The sequence below is a fragment of the Oncorhynchus tshawytscha genome, linkage group LG07 (assembly GCF_018296145.1).
Source record: "Oncorhynchus tshawytscha isolate Ot180627B linkage group LG07, Otsh_v2.0, whole genome shotgun sequence".
NCBI classification, from domain to species: domain Eukaryota; kingdom Metazoa; phylum Chordata; class Actinopteri; order Salmoniformes; family Salmonidae; genus Oncorhynchus; species Oncorhynchus tshawytscha.
This window is the reverse complement of record NC_056435.1, coordinates 15851734-15869600: the sequence shown is the minus strand read 5'-3', so window position 1 is coordinate 15869600 and position 17867 is coordinate 15851734. Positions and strand designations below refer to the sequence as shown.

At 41.5% G+C, this 17867-nt stretch overlaps 2 protein-coding genes across 3 annotated transcripts in view; one reads left to right on the top strand and one right to left on the bottom strand.

Annotated features, from left to right (window-relative positions):
- Positions 1-2465, bottom strand: part of LOC112232500 (nck-associated protein 1-like) — a 58807-nt gene extending 56342 nt beyond the window's left edge. For both annotated transcript variants that reach the window (XM_042324152.1, XM_042324153.1), the window contains exon 1: positions 2078-2465. In XM_042324152.1, coding sequence (XP_042180086.1) covers positions 2078-2185 — 108 coding nt within the window. In that variant the 5' untranslated portion in view covers positions 2186-2465. The remainder of the gene's footprint in view (positions 1-2077) is intronic.
- On the top strand, positions 2434-16414 carry LOC112220184 (dual specificity protein phosphatase 19-like). The gene is made up of 4 exons (XM_024381874.2): positions 2434-2860; positions 14563-14609; positions 14698-14850; positions 15089-16414. Exons 1-4 carry the CDS (start codon positions 2644-2646, stop codon positions 15269-15271), a joined length of 600 nt encoding a protein of 199 aa, XP_024237642.1. The 5' UTR covers positions 2434-2643; the 3' UTR covers positions 15272-16414.
- Positions 16415-17867: the final 1453 nt, after the last annotated feature.

Sequence of the window (17867 nt, the reverse complement as noted above, 5' to 3'; positions counted from 1 at the left end):
AATTATTGTGGGAAGCTTGTGGAAGGCTACCCGAAACGTTTGACCTGAGTTAAGCAATGCTACCAAATTCTAATTGAGTGCATGTAAACTTCTGACCCAGTAGGAATGTGATGAAATAAATAAATGCTCAAATATAGAATTCTCTACTGTTATTCTGACATTTCACATTCTTAAAATAAAGTGGTGATCCTAACTGACCTAAGACCGGGCATTTTTACTAGGATTAAATGTCAGGAATTGTGAAAAACTGAGTTTAAATCTATTTGGCTAAGGTATGTAAACTTCCGACTTCAACTGTAGTATCCTAGCAAAACTAGTGCATGATTGTGCGAAGATAGTTTGCCTGACTCAGTAAATTGGATTATGGCCTACACTTGCAGACAGGAAAGTGAATAGAATATAAGCATCACATGACAGACACTGGGCTCCGATACAGCCCTGTCGTTATGGTTCAGAAAGACAGAGACTGGCTAGGCCAACAGCTCACTTTGCCTCATTCACACTATAGCCCTACAGCCAAACCAAGCCAAGGTGAACAGTAGGCCTGTATTGGGCTTGCCTGGTTACACATCCACCATAGTTGCTAGAACTGTGATGGGTTCGCCCAGGGCGCCATATTGAAACAAATAGCCAAACCAAAAACTGCAGACAAATATGCTTTCTGCTACTAAGATTTGAGAAATGTAGGCTAAACTGACAACGGAGTGAAGAGCAGAAATCTCTTGCAGCAATGAAGAACGAGAAGGGGGGGAGAATTCTGTCAGGGGGAGATTTTCAGCACAACACCATCCCTCATGTTTTATTTTACCTATATTTAACTAGGCAAGTCAGTTAAGAACAAATTCTTATTTTCAATGACAGCCTAGGAACAGTGGGTTAACTGCCTGTTCAGGGGCAGAATGACAGATTTGTACCTTGGCAGCTTGGGGATTCGATCTTGCAACCTTTCGGTTATAAATCCAACGCTCCAACCACTAGGCTACTTGCCTTATTCTCTAAACAGCTACTATAAGGTTCAGCTAACTTTAGCCACCAATAGGAATCAATGGGAGTGATATAGTCTCGCAGTGTCAGACGTAGGAGCAAGAGGACCTTGTCAGGCGAGGATGTCGGATTCTCTTGGACATTTCGAAAGGGGAAAAAAAAACATTTTACTGGGAGGGTCCTCTTTAAAATGTACACAACAAATCGTTAGCTACTTTGCTTAGAAGTTGCCCACCTTAGCCATTTGGTACCTGAATCATTGAATGAGGGAATTAATTAATAAAGAGTATTTGGTTGTAATTTTAATGTTGCATGCTGGCCAACAATCCAGGAGAGCTACTGGGTGTACAGGCTTTTGCTCAAGCCCCGTGCTAACACAACACACACAAAAAGTCAGCTGCTCAACAAGACCTTGATAAAGATTAGATCAAAGATCAAAATCATGCACACCCAGTAGCGCTCCAAATAGACGGTTTTATACCGTAGTCTATCATTGCAGTATTTTACTTTGCTGCACACCCAGTATTGTGATTTGATACTGTGATTTCAATTTGATTCGATGTTCTAAACATATTGCTCACCATGTCTCTGCTGCAGATGGACAAGAGCGAGCCATGAGAAAACTCGTTCCCCCCCAACCATCACTGCTAGCATGCCACCTAAATTGCTGTCATCAACACATTCACTTATCACACTTAACAACAAACTATCAATTGAAGGGTTTGGGGGCTGACCATAGTTAGCTAGCTAATGGTGTGTGGATTCTTGAAATCAGACCTATTATCTATAATGATAGCTAGATAGTAGACCGTACATTATGCCGATTCTGGCTATGCACCCACCCGAGCTTTCTGCCTAACTAGCTAACTACTACAAGAGGATGGCGATTAGCAGTCTGTCTACCATTACAAGCAGGCTAGCTAGCATTAAGGCCTTCACAATGATTCCTGACCATTCCCGATGCTTTGCACCAGTCATGTAACGTTATGTTATTAGAACCAAACACAGGTTTCTATTTAACTACCTAAGAATGGATGCATATATATACACATTTATGAACTTAAGAAGAATGTAACAGACATATCTTAGTTACCTTTTTGATGTTATAGATCCGGGTGAGCATCCCGATTCCCCTGTCGTTAAGGATGGTAAATTTCTCTGCCAGCTTTTGCTGGCTCGGCTGCAATGCCCCCCGTGACATTTTACTTGTTCAAGGTGTTTCTCAAACCAAAATGTGTCCTGTATCTTCGCAGTACAGTGTTGGTATAGAATAAATACTTGCTATAATAAAAATCGTGTTATAGTGTTACAATTCATCCATTTAAGGAAAACATCAAGGCTAAACAAACCCACCCCACGGTCTCCCTGGTTTTCCTTTCTCGCTACCTAGGTGTTGCCCCCGCTCAGAACGAGGCTGCTCCCTGCAACACGACTCTGTTCACGTGACACAATCCCGTTCATATTTCCCATTTGTGTCATTGTGACAGGGGGTAGCCCGATAGCTAGCGTTCGGAAATACGTTAGTTTGCAATAAAACGCGAGCACTTCATTGGATTACAATACACTGTTACGAAAACGTTTTTTTTTCTGGTATGTGCTGCTAGCTAGATTAGCGGCTCTCAGTAATTTGTGCTTGCAAAGACCCATTTGACAGATGCAATGCATTCACTTGCACAGGAAATTCAAGGATTTTCGAAAACAAAACTGAAAAAGCAAAGCACTGTTGTGACAACTGTGCTCGGGCGACGGCACATAGAAACAATGGACGACTCCAACGTGCACGAAAATGAGGACCCAGGGATGTCAGGCTGTGGATTTGTTCAAGATACCAGTTTGGATCTTCATGTTGGCATTATCAAGCCATTTCTACTGCTCTGTAAGGCATCATCATTAGTTGTTTCCATTAAATTGTCCAGTGACATTTTGTTGTTGTCGACATTTAGAAAGTTTGCATATAAAATGGATGCGACAATTATTCTATCGAGCTTTTCATTTTAACTGTCTCGTGCAGACAACGTAATGTGGTCACCCCTTTTGTGGATGGGGTCGCACCAACAGATTAATTTAGACCATGTTTAAAGGGAAACTAAATTTAGATTAGAGGAAGGATTTAAATTATTCTAGGTTTACAATTTGGTGCAACAAGATTAATTGCTGATTTTTAACCCAGTTTAAGAGTTAATCCACGTTGGTGCAACCCACCCCAAGTGTTGAATAACAGTGCCATATTCAAATAATCATCATGTGCCAATGTATCGCCATGGTCCGTGCCATGGTGAAATTTGCACTACTTTAGATCTTAAATAATTGGATGGTGAAACTTGCCAGCCAACTAGAAGAGCAAGTCTTGAAAGTATCTTGTGGGTGTAAAGAAACAATTTTATAGTTGAAAAATGTGCTTTTAAAAGCAGTAGTCATTTAGAATAATCCTATTAAATGTAAAGTCCTCTGTTTAGGGGACCTGCGCGGTACCGGTTCCAACCGACATTTCCGCTTATAAATTGATCTGTGTACACAATAGATCGAAATGGCTTGCATTGAGCAAATTCCCACAGACATAGTATATTTTCTGAGCATGTGTGATGTAGGACGTGAAATTGGAAACCGGTTGAAGTTGTGATGGCCCTCCTACCATTTAATTTGCTCTTCCGACTGTCAATCAAATCCTGGCTGAGCCTATTCGTCTTTGATATATTGGCGTTCGCACATTTGTTTATGCATCCTGCAAGCTATTTTTTATTATTTTTTAAATATAACTCAATCAAACCACTTCTGTAGAAAAAAAAAATATATATATATATATATATACATACACACACACACACACACACACACAGTTGAAGTCTGAAGTTTACATACTCCTTAGCCAAATACATTTAAACCCTATCAGAACCCAAAATATTAGCTTGTTTTTTACTCCACTATTTGTAAACCATGTAATTGTAAAGAAACACTGTAGGCCTATAGCCTCAACATGGTTAAAACTATCATTTTGATATCATGAATTGTCAAAGCTATGTCTATGAATTTGAGAGTGGTTACATACTGTATCTCATAGCACAAAACGTATAAGATCTCCTAAACCTGTGTTAAACTACGGAGTAGTGCCTACAAAAATATGCCATTACTATTGCTCTCTATTGAATGGCAGGAAATGCTATGGATTGTATCTGTAAAATCAAAACCAAAGTAACATATCAAATAGTAATTTGGCAGTCACTCAAGTATTTTTTATTTATTTTACTAGGCAAGTCAGTTAAGAACAAATTCTTAGTTTCAATGACAGCCTAGGAACAGTGGGTTAACTGCCTGTTCAGGGGCAGAACAACAGATTTGTACCTTGTCAGCTCGGGGATTCGAACTTGCAACCTTTCGGTTACTAGTCCAACGCTCTAACCACTAGGCTACCCTGCCGCACAGTAATCGAATATTAACGTTTATCCGGATATCCAAATGGACGTGTCCATCCCTACGTGAACTATACTATGTTGGCTCTATTTTCTTTTCATATTGTCGTTTCTATCACAGTTCTAGCAACTATGGTGGATGTGTAACCAGGCAAGCCCAATACAGGCCTACAGTTTGGCTTGGTTTGGCTATAGTGTGAATGAGGCAAAGTGAGCTGTTGGCCCAGCCAGTCTTTGTCTTTCTGAACCATAGCGACAGGGCTGTATCGGAGCCCAGTGTCTGTCATGTGATGCTTATATTCTATTCACTCTCCTGTCTGCGAAGTGTAGGCAATAATCCAATTTACTGAGTCAGGCAAACTGTCTTATTCGCACAATCATGCACCAGTTTTGCTAGGATACTACAGTTGAAGTCGGAAGTTTACATACCTTAGCCAAATAGATTTAAGCTCAGTTTTTCACAATTCCTGACATTTAATCCTAGTGAAAATGCCCTGTCTTAGGTCAGTTAGGATCACCACTTTATTTTAAGAATGTGAAATGTCAGAATAATAGTAGAGATAATGATTTACTAAAGCTTTTGTTTCTGTCATCACATTCCCAGTGGGTCAGAAGTTTACATACACTCAAATAGTATTTGGTAGTATTGCCTTTGAATTGTTTAACTTGGGTCAAATGTTTAGGGTACTCTTCCACAAGCTTCCCACAATAAGTTGGGTGATTTTTGGCCCCTTCCTCCTGACAGAGCTGGTGTAACTGAGTCAGGTTTGTAGGCCTCCTTGCTCGCACATGCTTTTTCAGTTCTGCCCACAAATTTGTATAGGATTGAGGTCAGGGCTTTGTGATGGCCACTCCAATACCTTGACTTTGTTGTCTTTAAGCCATTTTGCCACAACTTTGGAATTATGCTTGGGGTCATTGTCCATTTGGAAGACCCATTTGCGACCAATCTTTAACTTCCTGACTGATGTCTTGAGATGTTGCTTCGATATAACCGCATAATTTACTTCCTCATGATGCCATCTATTTTGTGACGTGCACCAGTCCCTCCTGCAGCAAAGCACCCCCACAACATGATGCTGCCACACCGGTGCTTCATGGTTGGGATGGTGTTCTTTGGCTTGCAAGCCTTCCCCCCTTCTCTTGGAGAAAGAACGCGTCTCCTTCCGGGGCGGTATGACGGCTGCGTGGTCCCATGGTGTTTATACTTGCATACTATTGTTTGTACAGATGAACGTGGCACCTTCAGGCATTTGGAAATTGCTCCCAAGGATGAACCAGACTTTTGGAGGTCTATGATGATTTTTCTGAGGTCTTGGCTGATTTCTTTTGGTTTTCCCATGATGTCAAGCAAAGAGGCACTGAGTTTGAAGGTAGGCCTTGAAATACATCCACAGGTACACCTCCTATTGACTCAAATTATCCTATCAGAAGCTTCTAAAGCCATGACATCATTTTCTGGATTTTTCCAAGCTGTTTAAATTCACAATCAACTTAGTGTATGTAAACTTCTGACCCACTAGTATTGTGATACAGTGAAATAATCTGTCTGTAAACAATTGTTGGAAAAATGTCTTGTGTCATGCACAAAGTAGATGTCCTAACCGACTTTCCAAAACTGTAGTTTGTTAGCAAGAAATTTGTGGAGTGGTTGAAAAACGAGTTTTAATGACTCCAACCCAAGTCTATGTAAACTTCCGACTTCAACTGTATATATACAAATATACAAACTACCGTTCCAAAGTTTGCGGTCAGAAACAGTTTTAAGCTGTGTTAACATAATTGCAAAAGGGTTTTCTTTTAAAATGATAAACTTGGATTAGCTAACACAACGTGCCATTGGAACACATGGTTGCTGATAAGGGGACTCTGCACACCTATGTAGATATTACATTAAAAATCTGCCGTTTCCAGCTTCAATAGTCCTTTACAACATTAAGAATGTCTACTCTGTATTTCTGATCAATTTGATGTTATTTTAATGAAGACAATTCTTGGTGTGGTTGATGCCCGGCGTCTGACACGCTGGGGGAATGGGGGAAAATTAAATCTGTCGGTCCTGTTTTTTGATAAAGAGCAAAAACCCACGCATATGAAGCTTGGTTATGTAAAATATACTGTAAGAGCTTTCGTCCTCAAACCATTGCAATTGGAAGGATTTGTAAAAGATTTGGCCATGTTGCAAGGGTGTGCAGACGGACAGAGTATATTGAAGAACGGTGTGTAGAAGGACGATGTTGTTGACACTTGTGGTGGGGATCATGATCCCGATTTCCTGAAGTGCCCTGTAAGGGTAAACGAGATTGAGGTGGAAAAGGTTTGAGCGGTCAATCGAATCTCCTATGCGGAGGCGATTTTAAAATAATTGAGAAAACAATTGATGCCAGTGAACATATGGTAGTGGACACACCACAGGCTGCAGTAAATGTTTGCTGCCAGTCAAAAGATGCATTGTGTGTTTAAAGTGGATTTTGTGGAGTTCATTGCCAAAGTTATAAACTGTACGGCACAAGTCTGAAAGAAATCTAAGAAACTGTACATGTCGTCACCCCTGAGATGACTCCTTTGATGGGTGCTCTACTCCAAAGTTCAAAACACAAAACTTCCGTTGTCCGGATTCTTTTGAGGCTCATGGTCACTCTGACAGACTCCACTTTTCCCAGCGCATACTTCACCACTTAACATCTCAAATGGGTTTTCCACATATGCATCCTTACTCAACAAACGCATCCCAACAAGAAGAGATTCAATATCATTCATGCACATCCTCCACTCCGATTTTAGACCATTTCCTTTTTGTTCCAGTTTTCAATACTGCTGTTGTTCATTCAGAACATTCATTTTCACCAACTATCTTGACGCACTGCTTGCCTCGAACTCAGCATCCACTTCCGCCATCTTTTCCTACCGACCCTCTGAACCCTATGTCAAACACACGGACAAAGCACATGCCTGTAATCGTAGTGCAGCAGGAGAGAGTGGTGTCATCACAGTAGCACCAGTATTCCCAAACTGGGGTACGCAATGCAGTAGGGGGAACACCAAATAAAATGTGATTCCCTTTTTTTTACATTTTATTTTTCTTCACATTTTCAAACAGTACATTTTATATTTTCCAACGGGGATATACATTTGGATGAGTTCTTTTTTCTTGCCTTAGTAGCCTTGTTTCACTGCCAAAAATAAAATGAAACCATCTAGTGTTCAGCGAAATAACAACACAATGTCAAATACAGGTAGCCTAGTCAAATAACTAACATCCAATCACATTAACCATTAATGTCTTGCGGGAAACCTTCACTCTTGCGCAGACATTTAGAAGCGAAACATGACAATTTGAAAAATAAGTCACGAGTTTCGAGCGAGAATAAAGACGCCTTTCTAGTAGTGAGACATGTATGAAACCAACAGATACCATTAATAAGATGGAGCTAGAAGCGTCTGATATGGTCAGCTACCGAGTGGCGAGGACAGGCAAGACCCATACTATTGTGGAGGACTTAATTCTTCCAACTGACGTGGATATGGCTGGGACAATGCTGGGGGAAAAGGTTTTTAAAAACTATTCATCAAACAACATTGTTTCAAGATGCATCAGTGACATGGCAGGAGATGTTTTGAAACAATTACTGTTTCGCATACAAGCCAGTGAATTACATTTGTTACAGCTGGATGAGTCAACAGACGTGGCAGACTGCTCCTCCACTGCTCCTGGTATATGTCTGTTATGTTTATGGGGGTGTCAATTAAGCAAGACATCCTCTTCTGGAAACCAGGACAACAGGAGAGGATATTTGTAAAGTACTGGACAGCTTTGTGACATCAAATGGAATTTGGTGGTCAAGATGTGTTGGTATCTGTACTAATGGCGCAAAAGCCATGACAGGGAGACATAGGAGTGGTAACACGCGTGCAAGCAGTTGCTCCCGACGCCACTTGGGTACACTGCAGAATCCACCGAGAGGCTCTTGCTGCCAAGGAAATGCTTGAAAGATGTTTTGGACACTACAGTGAAAATGGTTAACTTTGTTAAAGCAAGGCCCCTGAACTCTCGTGTATTTTCTGCATTATGAAATTATATGGGCAGCGACCATGTAATGCTTTTACAACATACAGAAGTGGTACAGAAGCTGGTTAACATGGGGCAAGGTATTGACTTTTTTTTTTTAATTGAGAGACGAGCTTAAAGTTATTTACTGCCCATAATTTTCACTTGTCTGACTGCTTGCATGATGACGAGTTTCTCACATGACTGGCCTATCTGGGTAATGTTTTTTTTCTCGTCTGAATGATCTGAATCCAGGATTACAGGGACTCTCCGCAACTATAGTGGGGCAAAAAAGTATTTTGTCAGCCACCAATTGTGCAAGTTCTCCCACTTAAAAAGATAAGAGAGGCCTGTAATTTTCATCATAGGTACACTTCGACTATGGCCTCTCTCATCTTTTTAAGTGGGAGAACTTGCACAATTGGTGGCTGACTAAATACTTTTTTGCCCCACTGTATATTCAATATGCAGGACAAAACTGAGGCTATGATTAAGAAGTTGGAGCTCTTTTCTGTCTGCATTAACAAGGACAACACACAGGTGTTTCCATCATTGTTGATTCTTTTTGTGTGCAAATGAACTCAAGCTTACGGACAGTGTTAAATGTGATATAGCGAAGCACCTGAGTGAGCAGGGTGTGCAATTACGCAGGTACTTTCCCAAAACGGACGACACAAACAACTGGATTCGTTATCCCTTTCATGCCCTGCCTCCAGTCCACTTACCGATATCTGAACAGGAGAGCCTCATCGAAATTGCAGCAAGCGGTTCTGTGAAAATTTTATTTATTCAGAAGCCACTGCCAGATTTCTGGATAGGGCTGCGCTCAGAGTTTCTTGCCTTGGCAAATCGCGCTGTTAAGACAATGATGCCCTTTGCAACCCACGTATGTGAGAGTAGATTCTTGGCCCTCACTAGCATGAAAATGAAATACAGGCACAGACTGTGTGTGGAAAATTATAAGACTCTGACTCTCTCCAATACAACCAACCATTGTAGAGTTATGTGCATCCTTTCAAGCACATACTTCTCATTAACCTATGATGAGTTATTCACAATTTGATGAACAAATAAGGTTTTTATCTGTAAGATGGCTAAATAAAGAGCAAAATGATTGATTAGTATTAATATTATTTGTGCCCTGGACCTCTGTCACTTCCCACGAGCCGGGTTGTGACAGAAACTCTCACTCTATGTTTAATACATTTACAGTATAGTGTGTGTGTGTGTGTGTTGTCGGGTGATAAGCTTACAATGATGGCAAAAAACAACATTTTGAGAGTGCACTCATTTTGGTGCTAGAGGGGGTATGCAGCTGGAGGTTGAATGTTTGAAGGGGTACAGGACTATAAAAAGTTTGGGAACCACTGCAGTAGCACTTTCAGAGATTGATTTATATCCATTAATATAAAATAATACATTTTAAACAAACACTTTCTGTTTGTCTTAGATGGACAAGATTAATATGAGAGGAAATAAAAAGTTCCGGAAGCCAAGTCAGAGCTCTAGACATTCACAGCGATGGGGGCATACATTTTGATCAAGAGAGCCCTTTAGAAAATATGCACAAAAACCTGGGTCAATGGAAAACTGCCTAGTGTTTGTGTTTATTCTACACCCTCGTGTATATTAGTGGTTCTCAACCAGGGGTCCTAGGAAAAGCAAAGAGACCTAGCAAATAGAAAATAACTGCATTTAAGTCCAAAATATTTCACATTATGGAAGATAAGTGTTTTTAAATACTTTCAAATATTACAATGTTTTCAATTCCAGATTGAGTGTCGACAATAAATTAATATTGAGCAGACTGTTTACTCTTAAAAATGGGATCTCCGATGTAGGGGGTCCTCAGAATATCCGGAAGTGTTTTAAGGGGGACTTGGAACAACTTTTAGAACTGCTGTGAATGTGACTGGGTTCAAACCCAGGTCTCCTGTGTGCCTCAAGACTGTAGGTTTGAGTTTGAGTTTATTTTATTTTTACAGGGACAGTGCACATTAATCAACGTTTCAGTAAAAGTGTTGGTTTTAGCCAGCTGGCTAATTTTCAACCGCTGTCCCTGGGCAGGTTATTAAAAACTATTACAATATAGACAATCATTGAGCAGTAGCAAAATAGGACAAGCAAGACATAGCATACAGACAGAGCAACATAGGACAAGCAAGACGTAGCATACAGACAGAGCAACATAGACAAAAATCAGCAAGACAAAATTCATAAAAGCAACAAAGTGTTTCCACACTTCACAAGCTACAGACAACAGACATGGAAAGAGGCAATACACAGCTAGGAATTATGATCACAAATCTGATTGACCTTTAGCCATGTATTCATACATTTTGTGAAAGTGTGATAGTTGGTGCAGTTATGCGTGTCTGATGGCAGTGTATTTCAGACATGGGAAACTCTCACAGAGAAAGCAGATTTACTAAAGGTGCTTATCCTTAAGGGAACTAACAATACAGTCAATACAGGTTGTATTTCAAATCAAATCAAATTTTATTTGTCACATACACATGGTTAGCAGATGTTAATGCGAGTGTAGCGAAATGCTTGTGCTTCTAGTTCCGACAATGCAGTAATAACGAGCAAGTAATCTAACTAACAATTCCAAAAAAAACTACTGTCATACACAGTGTAAGGGGATAAAGAATATGTACATAAGGATATATGAATGAGTGATGGTACAGAGCAGCATAGGCAAGATACAGTAGATGATATCGAGTACAGTATATACATATGAGATAAGTATGTAAACCAAGTGGCATAGTTAAAGTGGCTAGTGATACATGTATTACATAAGGATGCAGTCGATGATATAGAATACAGTATCAACGTATGCATATGAGATGAACAATGTAGGGTAAGTAACATTATATAAGGTAGCATTGTTTAAAGTGGCTAGTGATATATTTACATAATTTCCCATCAATTCCCATGATTAAAGTGGCTGGAGTAGAGTCAGTGTCATTGACAGTGTGTTGGCAGTAGCCACTCAATGTTAGTGGTGGCTGTTTAACAGTCTGATGGCCTTGAGATAGAAGCTGTTTTTCAGTCTCTCGGTCCCAGCTTTGATGCACCTGTACTGACCTCGCCTTCTGGATGGCAGCGGGGTGAACAGGCAGTGGCTCGGGTGGTTGATGTCCTTGATGATCTTTATGGCCTTCCTGTAGCATCGGGTGGTGTAGGTGTCCTGGAGGGCAGGTAGTTTGCCCCGGTGATGCGTTGTGCAGACCTCACTACCCTCTGGAGAGCCTTACGGTTGAGGGTGGTGCAGTTGCCATACCAGGCGGTGATACAGCCCGCCAGGATGCTCTCGATTGTGCATCTGTAGAAGTTTGTGAGTGCTTTTGGTGACAAGCCGAATTTCTTCAGCCTCCTGAGGTTGAAGAGGCGCTGCTGCGCCTTCCTCACGATGCTGTCTGTGTGAGTGGACCAATTCAGTTTGTCTGTGATGTGTATGCCGAGGAACTTAAAACTTGCTACCCTCTCCACTACTGTTCCATCGATGTGGATGGGGGTGTTCCCTCTGCTGTTTCCTGAAGTCCACAATCATCTCCTTAGTTTTGTTGACGTTGAGTGTGAGGTTATTTTCCTGACACCACACTCTGAGGGCCCTCACCTCCTCCCTGTAGGCCGTCTCGTCGTTGTTGGTAATCAAGCCTACCACTGTTGTGTCGTCCGCAAACTTGATGATTGAGTTGGAGGCGTGCATGGCCACGCAGTCGTGGGTGAACAGGGAGTACAGGAGAGGGCTCAGAACGCACCCTTGTGGGGCCCCAGTGTTGAGGATCAGCGGGGAGGAGATGTTGTTGCCTACCCTCACCACCTGGGGGCGGCCCGTCAGGAAGTCCAGTACCCAGTTGCACAGGGCGGGGTCGAGACCCAGGGTCTCGAGCTTGATGACGAGCTTGGAGGGTACTATGGTGTTGAATGCCGAGCTGTAGTCGATGAACAGCATTCTCACATAGGTATTCCTCTTGTCCAGATGGGTTAGGGCAGTGTGCAGTGTGGTTGAGATTGCATCGTCTGTGGACCTATTTGGGCGGTAAGCAAATTGGAGTGGGTCAAGGGTGTCAGGTAGGGTGGAGGTGATATGGTCCTTGACTAGTCTCTCAAAGCACTTCATGATGACGGATGTGAGTGCTACGGGCGGTAGTCGTTTAGCTCAGTTACCTTAGCTTTCTTGGGAACAGGAACAATGGTGGCCCTCTTGAAGCATGTGGGAACAGCAGACTGGTATAGGGATTGATTGAATATGTCCGTAAACACACCGGCCAGCTGGTCTGCGCATGCTCTGAGGGCGTGGCTGGGGATGCCGTCTGGGCCTGCAGCCTTGCGAGGGTTAACACGTTTAAATGTCTTACTCACTTCGGCTGCAGTGAAGGAGAGACCGCATGTTTCCGTTGCAGGCCGTGTCAGTGGCACTGTATTGTCCTCAAAGCGGGCAAAAAGTTATTTAGTCTGCCTGGGAGCAAGACATCCTGGTCCGTGACTGGGCTGGGTTTCTTCCTGTAGTCCGTGATTGACTGTAGACCCTGCCACATACCTCTTGTGTCTGAGCCGTTGAATTGAGATTCTACTTTGTCTCTGTACTGGCGCTTAGCTTGTTTGATAGCCTTGCGGAGGGAATAGCTGCACTGTTTGTATTCAGTCATGTTACCAGACACCTTGCCCTGATTAAAAGCAGTGGTTCGTGCCTTCAGTTTCACACGAATGCTGCCATCAATCCACGGTTTCTGGTTAGGGAATGTTTTAATCGTTGCTATGGGAACGACATCTTCAACGCACGTTCTAATGAACTCGCACACCGTATCAGCGTATTCGTCAATGTTGTTGTCTGACGCAATACGAAACATCTCCCAGTCCACGTGATGGAAGCAGTCTTGGAGTGTGGAGTCAGCTTGGTCGGACCAGCGTTGGACAGACCTCAGCGTGGGAGCTTCTTGTTTTAGTTTCTGTCTGTAGGCAGGGATCAACAAAATGGAGTCATGGTCAGCTTTTCCGAAAGGGGGCGGGGCAGGGCCTTATATGCGTCGCGGAAGTTAGAGTAACAATGATCCAGGGTCGCAATCGATATGCTGATAAAATTTAGGGAGTCTTGTTTTCAGATTAGCCTTGTTAAAATCCCCAGCTACAATGAATGCAGCCTCCGGATAAATCGTTTCCAGTTTGCAGAAAGTTAAATAAAGTTCGTTCAGAGCCATCGATGTGTCTGCTTGGGGGGGTATATATACGGCTGTGATTATAATCGAAGAGAATTCTCTTGGTAGATAATGCGGTCTACATTTGATTGTGAGGAATTCTAAATCAGGTGAACAGAAGGATTTGAGTTCCTGTATGTTTCTTTCATCACACCATGTCACGTTGGCCATAAGACATACGCCCCCGCCCCTCTTCTTACCAGAAAGATGTTTGTTTCTGTCGGCGCGATGCGTGGAGAAACCCGCTGGCTGCACCGCTTCGGATTGCGTCTCTCCAGTTAGCCATGTTTCCGTGAAGCAGAGAACGTTACAGTCTCTGATGTCCCTCTGGAATGCTACCCTTGCTCGGATTTCATCAACCTTGTTGTCAAGAGACTGGACATTGGCAAGAAGAATGCTAGGGAGTGGTGCACGATGTGCCCGTCTCCGGAGTCTGACCAGAAGACCGCTTCGTTTCCCTCTTTTTCTGAGTCGTTTTTTTTTTGGTCGCTGCATGTGATCCACTCGGTTACACTGGTTGTAAGGCAGAACACAGGATCCGCATCGCAAAAAACATATTCTTGGTCGTACTGATGGTGAGTTGACGCTGATCTTATATTCAGTAGTTCTTCTCGGCTGTATGTAAAGAAACCTAAGATGACCTGGGGTACTAGTGTAAGAAATAACACGTAAAAAAACAAAAAACTGCATAGTTTCCTAGGAACGCGAAGCGAGGCGGCCATCTCTGTCGGCGCCGGAAGCATAAGCTCAGGTCGATGACACAATTCTTCAAGTCTCAGTCAAGGTTACTCATCACACAAGTGTGATTCACTGAACCATTAACTTCAGTCTAAATTGTTATTTTATGTACTGTCTAGTTGACACAGTAGCCTGCCTTGTTACAACATTGTGTAGGCATGAACTTTTTTTTTTTTTGCAGCATCCCAAGACGCAGCCCAAGATATAGACACTTTGAAGAAATTTAAGGTAAAAACATGCCTATTGTGGTGTACATTTCAATTAAACAATTTAAAAAATATATACATTTCCCTAACGCAACACTTCTTCCTTCCAGGTTTCACATATATTGAATGTTGCCTATGGTGTTAAAAATAACTTCCCAGATCTATTCAGTTATAAAACAGTGACCATTCTGGATATTCCGGAAACAGACATCACCTCATATCTCCAAGAATGTTCACAGTTCATAGATCAAGCCAAAACTGAGGTAATATAAGAATGGTTATTATGTGCATGTATAAATTAATGAAGCTTTGTGTTAACTGACCGTGTAAGACAATAATTGGGATTTGTCGTAACAATAAAAACAAGGAAATAAGGAGTGGGTAGGGTATTTGCTATGAATAGTAACCTATGCACTGTATTACATTTTGTATAACTGTGTAACACTTTATTGCCACATTTCTCAAGTCGTTAATTTAGATTTCTTCCCCCATTTTCTCCAGAGTGGGGTTGTCCTGGTTCATTGCAATGCTGGAGTCTCCCGTGCTGCCTCAGTATTAATTGGGTACCTCATGTACAGAGAAGGTTTGGGGTTTGATGAAGCATTTGCCGTTGTGAAGGAAGCAAGACCATCTATCCGTCCCAATCCAGGATTTCATGAACAACTGAAGAATTACAAGCCATAGACAACTAACACAATGTAAATGCAAAACAAGAAATATCAATGCAGTGTCTTATGTAGGCCGAACATCCTGAACATGCAAGACACTAATATTAAAATCCAAATCATTACAAACCATAGGCAAATATGTTTGTTATGAAGCCAATGGAACAGAGGGGTATACTACAAAGCAGGATCAAGTTAGCCAGCTAACTTACCTAAATATTCTTTCATAACTTTACATTTTTTAGAAAGATAAGCTTGAAATAGGAATGATCTAGTTGACTCAACAACCCCAAAAAATGTAAGTTTAGCATTGTTTATCAAAGATAGCTCGCTAACTCATTGATCCTGCTTTGTAGTATACCCCGCTGATGGACAACATTGAAACATTTATTCAGTGTATTGATAAGTATTCTCCTTCGATATAGTGTAAAACTTCCTGTGGTTTTAGTTTTTGCCCTGATATTTTGAATTATTCGACCAGCAGAAAAGTAATGGCGGAGGTACGCTAAACCAATGTGAACTTTAATGCCTTTTCCTAACCCTTACCTTAACCTCACTCTCATTCCTAAACATAACTTTAATTAATTTCGAACCACTAAGGCTAATCTTTTCTTCTTCTAAACTTTATTGATCTCCGGAGGGGAAATTGGATTCATCACTAGCATAAGATTTTATACAGGGACAATAGACACATTGTCAGACTGACTGTCCGCTATGTCTGACATCAAAATTAATGGGAAGTTCTGGCATTGATGACAAATTATGTTTACTGGCCTGATTCAAACACAAATGTTGAAAAATGTATTCTCTCCTAATATAGAATATTGGTTGCATTCTATATGCTGTCAACTCTCAGTATACAGGAGTATTTTTTTTTTTTTTTCAACGAGGCCATGAATTTTATTGTATTTCTTTACTTAACTAGGCAAGTCAGTTAAGAACAAATTCTTATTTACAATGACGACCTACCCCGGCCAAACCAGGACGACGCTGGGCAAATTGTGCACCGACCTATGGGACTCCCAATCACGGCCCGTTGTGATACTGAGATGGGAGTCCCATAGGGCGGGAGTCCCCCTATGAAGAAAGCAACCTTTCATAGTTAACTGTATCTGAGTGCTGCCTTGCATCGAAATTGTCAATACAGCTACAGCCTACGTTTTCCCTGAGTTCTTGTTTTTTTTATTTTTATTAACCTTTAATTTTAAGACATATTGAGACCTAGGTCACTTTTTCAAACATGCCCTGTATAATACGCAACAATTTAAAAAATGTCACTGCGTAACAGTTAATGAGGAAATCACTCAATTGAAATTCATTAGGCCCTAATCTATGTATTTCTAATGACTGGGAATACAGAGATGCATCTGTTGGTCAAAGATACCTTAAAAAATGGGCCTCAGAATCTTGTCACTGTATTTTTGTGCATTCAAATTGCTATCGATAAAATGCAATTGTGTTCGTTGTCCATAGTTTATGCCTGACCATACCATAACCCCACCGTCACCATGGGCACTCTGTTCACAACGCTGACATCAGCAAACCCCTCTCCCACATGACGCCATACACATGGTCTGCGGTTGTGAGGTCGGTTAGATGTACAGTACTGCCAAATTCTCTAAAATGACATTGGAGGCAGCTTACGATAGTGAAATTAACATTAAATTCTCCGGCAACAGCTCTGGTGGACATTCCTGCAGTCAGCATGCCAATTGCACACTCCCTCCAAAGCATCTGTGGCATTGCGTTGTGGGACAAAACTGAACATTTTAGAGTGGCCTTTTATTGTCTCCAGCACATGGTGCACATGTAACGATCGTGCTGTTTAATCAGCCACTTAATATGCCACACCTGTCAGGTGGATGGATTATGTTGGCAGGGGAGAAATACTCACTAACAGGGATGTAAACACATTGATGCACAAAATGTGTGCTTATGGAAAATTTTAGCTCTCTTTTTTTTCAGCTCATGAAACATGGCACCAACACTTTACATGTTGCGTTTGTGTTCAGTGAAGTTCATAAAATAGTTATGTAGTTGTAAGATCTTACAGTTGGTCTTGTGTCTGTAGCTGTTAAAGAGCTGTGCCATTTTGAAAACCAACCACTTTAGGCTGCCATTGACACCCATGTTTTACATCATTTCAAATAGTTATAATGCACAGTATTGTTTCTTGGCAGGACTTGTGCTATTATCAGACCTTCCGTGAAAAGAACTCACCTTCCGTGAAAAGAACTCACCTTCCGTGAAAAGAATAATATGTTGTAAGCGAAATATTAGCTTTTGTCTGAAGCTGAAAAAGACAGGAAATGAAAATGCAAATTTCACCTATGCACTAACAATGCTTTCATCATAAGCAGCTTGACTACTGCTAGAGTACTGTGGCTTCATTGAGCTACTGTACTTCAACAGATGTACTTACATTGGATGGGATGATTAGGATTCAAACCTCTCAAACTGCCTACTCAATATTAGGAAGTTGTTCTGGATGTTTTGTACACTCAGTGTAGACACATTTTCACCTAACAGACTCATAAACAGAAACATGCAATGCATTACAGCTCGCTTCACAGCTTTTCCCCCCATCCAAATACAGGGAAACTCATTGATCTCTA